Genomic DNA, 6,236 nt, shown 5'->3' with positions numbered 1-6,236 from the left:
TTGAAATCTAGTATTACTGTTATAATAGACACCAAAAAGGAACAAGACTCAGAGGTGTGTTGTTTTAAACTATTTCCCAATGGCTTCTTATAATTTAAAAACATTTAGACCCACCTAAGAACAAAACAAAAGGGAAAATTTGGTGGTAATTTGAAAAGTGATCCAGACTTTTCTGCACTGTGAAGTTTGGATTTCTTTGTTCCTCTTATTCTCAAGTAAAAAGGTCATTACCATAACTCAAATTTCTAAAGGAAAACAGGGAAAGAGATGTTATGACTTGGCCAACAAAAACTTTAGCCATTAGAGATAGTGAAAAAAAAAAGTATTAATAGGAAGTCAGAAGTTCAGAAGTATGTTTTACTAGATATTTTTAATCCTCTCTAATAAGGCATGTGTTTCTCAAAGCAAATTTACATAGCAATAGAAAATTATATTCCTAAACCAGTAACTAAAGTGGTAGTCCCGATCATGTACGCTAAAACTGAGTTTAGTCCGCAGTGCAATTGACGCCACAGTACTAACATTTTTTCCTGTTATATACATTCACTTTTCCAGCAAATAATGTCTCCAGACAACAAATTATCCTTTACAGAAAGAATGTGGGTCAAAATAAATTGCAGTCTGCTTCCTTAAGCCCACTGTATTTAACACATATTATCCAATGCCTGCCAAGAATGTTCAAAAGCCTTTGAACCTGTTTTATAAAAAATAAAAGATAAAATTTCAAAATTAGATGAGACTAGGAGAGAACATCAATCAATAAAGTGCTATTTGGAATAAATACTAGAATTTAGACTATTCCTCAGTCTGATAGCCACAATACATATTGGAATAGACAAGAAATTTTGCATGAATTTGATCACTCACATAGGCAGTTATAGTTTAAAAACAATATTCCTTGCAAGGATTACGAATAAAATAATGTTTTAGGACACAATTGAATTTGAAATAGGTGATGTTTTGAATAGATTTTTGAGTTTTATTGAAATCTTACATGAACAAGAAATTGGAAATACAATCACATCAAAGAACAAATTGTCACGGCTTTGACGTTTAAGCCAAACAAATTTTGTAGGGCAGATTTCAAAAAGGTGTGAAGTTATAACAATTTAAAAACACAGTTAACCTACTTCTAAGAATGCAAAACATACAATCATAGGTTATTTTCAATACAAGAAAACTTAAATTTGTTTGCTTTAATTTCTTAAAACTACTAAGACAAAGCACTAGCTTGTATTTTTATTTACAGCATACTCCATACTCCTATGTAATCTATCTCAAATCCAAAAAATGAAACTATTCAAAACCAAAGGTTCTGCAAAATCATGATTTAACAGTGTGCTCAGCTTGTTTTGAAGCTAAAATGAAGCCTGAAACGATAAAAGCATTGTGATCCCCAGAATAAGGGAACTCTGCAAGCCCAATAATGTCCAAGAGCATTTATGAAAAGAGGAAAAAAATAAAAAGACTTGAATATATATACACAATAGTGATTTCTTCAGCCCAATACAAATGGCAGCAAATTGCTACTTAAAGATGAAACAGTTAAGCCAATTTTTTTTGAAGAATGTAGTAGATCTAGAGCCAATCGTGTCTTGCCAATATCATTTTCAAGCCCTCACTTGTCTATTTCCACTGTTGCCCATAAGTATCCTGATAAAATTCCTGGTTGTCATTATTGTAACCATAGTTACCAGAATAGTCACCACCTTGCTGAAGCGGCTGCTGAGCGATGGGTTGGGAACCCCAGTTCTGTTGGTTGTTGGTCTGACGGCGCTTGGAATCAGGTTGGTTGTACCCATCTGCCTTTCTCTTGCCTCCTACATTGCCCCCACGATTGCCCCGAGCTCCACGGGAACCACGGCCTCTCTGCTGTTGTGCAGGACCCCCTCTGCCACCCCTAGAGCCTCTTGGTGGTCCCAAAGGTGCCCCCCTCTGTGAATAGCCAGCTCTACCTCTTGGAGGTGGTGCTCCCCGCCCCCTTGGTGGTGGTGGAGCACCTCGCCCTCCCCTTCCTCCTCCTCTTCCTCTTACTGCATAGCCATCATCATAGCCGTAGTAGGGATCTTCATAGCCTCCACGATAGTCGTGATAATCATAACCATAGTAATCATCATAGTAATCTTCATAGCCATAGTAATCTGGAGGGTAGCCATATCCACCTCTCCCCCCACCACGACCTCGACCTCTAATTGGAGGTGGCATGCGAGGAGGAGGGTGATAGTAATAATCTTCATACCTAACAATAGAGGGAAAAGAGAAAAAAATCAAATTAGTTTAAGACTCGTCTTACATTTGTTTTACTAACCTGATCGCTGCTATCAAATTATTCTCTATTCAAAGATGTTATTTATTAAAATGCAGACTCACGCAGTGCTTCTGGAGGCCTGTCTGGCAGCTTGGCGTTCTTTCCTTTTCTTGTCTGGTGGCTTGGCTAAGACTATTTCAATTTCTTCCCCTTCTATTTCTTTGCCATTCATTTCATCCATGGCCTATACAAAATTAGAAAAATAAATTTACCTTACAATTAACAGTACTTTAAAACATAACTACATAAACATATTTATGCCAATTTATACACTAATAAACAATTTACTTAAATATTTTAATTAGCAAAAGATGAACCTAGCAAGAAAGCAAAAAACCACAAAGACAGTTCTTGTAGCCCTAGCTGGGGAACTCAGTTGGTTAGAACATCTTCCCTATACGTCGACGCTGCAGTTCTGATTCCCAGTCAGGGCACATACAAGAGACAACCAATGAATACATAAATAAGTGGAACAAATCAATGTTTTCTTCTCTCTCTCCCCCATCCCCTTCCTTCTCTCTCTCTCTCTGACACACATCAAAACTTCATTAAGAACAAAATGTATTAAGTGTTCTTCATAACACTTAACCTTGAACATGCTTTGCCTGAAAAGTTAAAAGCATGAGCCCAGAAAAGGCCTGGCCTAATAATGAGAGCCTCAAGTACTCACCTAAAAGACAGTAATCAAAAGCACACTATGCTCAGTCCTTTGTTTTCACTGTGCCACCTAACAGCCTCTGCCATACTTCAAGGTTCAGATAACCTAGCAACAAAATATTACCTCCTTGCCACTGCTTTTCTATTCCCCTTTATAACCATTCCTTCTCTGGGCATACATAAATGCTCATCTGTAAAGAACATTTAGTGATTTACAAGTATCCAGACAAAGATTAAATCCATCCTTTTCTAGACACTAATTTTCTCCCTTTACCACCTTACCTTTTGGCTACTTTTGATAAAGAAACTAAGAGGCTACAGAAGCTTCCTGGTATAAACAAAAGAATAGAGCATCTACTTTTACCTGGCCATACTAAAGAATATGATTCCTAGTTGCTAAGCAGAAAATTTTATGATTTCATAGATGTCTTTGACAAACCACCCTACCAGTTCTTATACAACCAATTATCAATACCAACCGAATTAAAGGACTATTTAGACGTTATTAGGACTTCCGCCAAGATGGTGGCATAGGTGGAAACACTGTGCCTTCTCCCACAACCAAGTTTAAAGACAACAAAGTTTCAGTAAACAAAAACGCAGCCAAAACACAGAAAATTGAACTATATGGAAATCCGACAACAACGAACCATTCAGCCAGACCGATAAACCAGCAAAGGAGTGAGCAGTGAGACAGACTGCGCAGGCCCCAGCTGCAGGAAGCAGCAGAAGGGACCACCGTTGCCCCCCTTGGACCCCGTCCCCACATACAGCATCACAACCCAGCGACTGAGTTGCCTGCCCTGGTGAAGACCGAGGGCTCTGCTCCTCATACGTAACAGGCACAAACAGATCAAAACATGGCTCAAGAAGAACTCAAAGCCCCAGAGCCGATAACTCTAAGCTAAAAAGAAATAGCCAACCTCTCAGATGCAGTTCAAAACACTGGTGATAAGGATGCTCACAGAACTGGTTGATTTTAGTCACAAGTTAGAGGAACATATGAAGGCTAAATTAATTGAAATGAAGGGAAATGCACAGGAAACCAATAGTGATGGAAAGGAAACTGGGACTCAAATTAAGGGAGTGAACCAGAAGGAAGAAAAAATGACTAAACAGAAAAATATGAAGAAACAAGAATTCAGAAAAATGAGGAGAGGCTTAGGAACCTCCAGGACATCTTTATAAGTTCCAACATCTGAATTATAGGGGTACCACAAGGGGAAGAGGAACAGCCACAAGCGGAAAACTTACTTGAACAAATAATAAAGGAGAACTCCCCCAGTCTGGCAAAGGAAATAGACTTCCAGGAAATCCAGGAAGCTCAGAGTTCCAAAGAAGTTGGACCCAAGGAGGAATACACCAAGGCACATCATAATTACATTATCTAAGATTAAAATGGAGAGAATCCTAGAAGCAGCAAGAGATAAAGGGACAGTCACCTACAAAGGAGTTCCCATCAGACTGTTAGCAGATTTCTCAAAAGAGACCTTACAGGCAAGAAGGGGCTGGAAGAAGTATTCCAAGTCATGAAATACAAAGACCTACATCCAAAATTGCTCTATCTAGCAAAGCTTTCATTTAGAATGGAAGGACAGATGAAGTGCTTTTCAGATAAGATCAAATTCAAGGAGTTCATCATCACCAAGCCCTTACTATATGAAATGTTAAAGGGACTTATCTAAGAAAAAAAGAAGATGAAAAATATGAACAGTGAAAGGACAGCAAACTCACAGTTATTAACAACCACATCTAAAACAAAAGCAAACTAAGAGGACAGCTAGATCAGGAGTGGAACCATAGAAATTAAGATCACACAGAGGGTTAGCAACAGGGAAGTGGGAGGAGGAGAAGGGGGGAGAAGGTACAGAGAATAAATAGCATAGACAGTAGGTAGAAAAGAGAGCAAGAATAGTAGGGGAAATACAGAATCTAAAGAACTTGAGACACGTGGTCATAAACTAAAGGGGGGATGGTGGGGGAGGGGGTGTGCAGGGTGGAGGGGAATGAAGGGGGGACTAGAACAACTGTAATGGCATAATCAATAAAACATATTTTAAAAAGAAATTATTAATTATCAGTGTTCATACCATTGGCAATTTCAGAAAGCATACATTAAATTCTGTACTAAGCTGTGAATTGTATAAGCAATATTGTCTAATTAATAGCTGCCATCGAAAAGCAAACCAATGAACTGGTTTGGGATTCTTCTATAAGGATTTATAGAAGAATTCTTCTATAAGGCAAATTTTTCTATAGGATTCTTCTATAAGGCAAATTTAAAACTAGTGCCCTGGGCAAGAAAAACTGCTCACCCATGAAGTGGCACCATTCCACCAACAGAACATGTAGAAAAAGAACCAAGCCTCAGTCACTGATTTGGATCCATCTCCCCAATTTAAAAAAAAAAAAAGTGCTCTAATTAGTGTCACTCCCCACCCCCATTCCCACACTACTGCCAAAGGAGAGAGAACAAAAGGAAAAAGAAACTGGAAACTCTACCCATCAAAAATGGTGCTGATGCATTATTAAGAGAAAGCAGCAGGGTATACTTTTCTCATTTCTATAACCAAAGAATTAATCAATCAACTACTTTGTGCAAGAAATCTCTCTAACAATGATCAAAACCCGCAAAACATACTCAATACAATTAGAATTCTATAATGACTACAGGTAGGCAAAACCATGAAGAACTAACCATTCCCTCAGAACACAGCTAGTGAATTAAATATGCAGTTACTGGATGAAAAGTCACATACACTACTCAAATTCTTTCAAAGGTCCACAAACCAAAGTAAACAAAGTAGCTATAGTGCACTCATTACCTGTTTAGTACTTATAGCAGCTAATTACTATTCCTTGTAATAGTCTTAAGCATTATGCTATCAAAGCTTAGACTTAGCCAGACTGGTCAGGGCAGTAATAATCAGGCTTTGAAACAGAGTCTTCCCTGTTACACTACCAGCACTTCACAAAGATTATTCAAGAAAAGTTCCAGCCCTGGCTGGTGCAGCTCAGTGGATTGAGCACAGGCCTGTGAACCAGGCGATCGCAGTTTGATTCCCAGTCAGGGCACGGGCCTGGGTTGCAGGCTAGTTCCTGGTAGGGGCCAGTTCCCAGCCGGGGATGCACAAGAAGCAACCATACATTGATGTTTCTCTTCCTCTCTCCTTCCCTTCCCCTCTAAAGATAAATAAATAAAATATTTTTAAAAAGTTCATGTTTTGCAAAGCTGAAAACCAATTTTCTTTCAGTTTTTAAAGTCACTTTA

General features: G+C 38.5%; 1 protein-coding gene across 5 annotated transcripts in view; it reads right to left on the bottom strand.

Moving 5' to 3' along the window:
* Positions 1–940: 940 nt before the first annotated feature.
* Positions 941–6,236, bottom strand: part of HNRNPR (heterogeneous nuclear ribonucleoprotein R) — a 32,937-nt gene continuing 27,641 nt past the window's right edge. For all 5 annotated transcript variants that reach the window (XM_037032702.1, XM_037032701.1, XM_037032704.1 and 2 more), the window contains 2 exons: positions 2,371–2,492; positions 941–2,239 (listed from right to left, as the gene is read on the bottom strand). In XM_037032702.1, coding sequence (XP_036888597.1) covers positions 1,627–2,239; positions 2,371–2,492 — 735 coding nt within the window. In that variant the 3' untranslated portion in view covers positions 941–1,626. The remainder of the gene's footprint in view (positions 2,240–2,370; positions 2,493–6,236) is intronic.

Source organism: Sturnira hondurensis, unplaced genomic scaffold (genome assembly GCF_014824575.4).
Source record: "Sturnira hondurensis isolate 20B ecotype Veracruz unplaced genomic scaffold, ASM1482457v3 Scaffold0021555, whole genome shotgun sequence".
NCBI lineage: Eukaryota > Metazoa > Chordata > Mammalia > Chiroptera > Phyllostomidae > Sturnira > Sturnira hondurensis.
The sequence above is the reverse complement of the archived record's forward strand: the minus strand, read 5'-3'. Positions and strand labels throughout refer to the sequence as shown.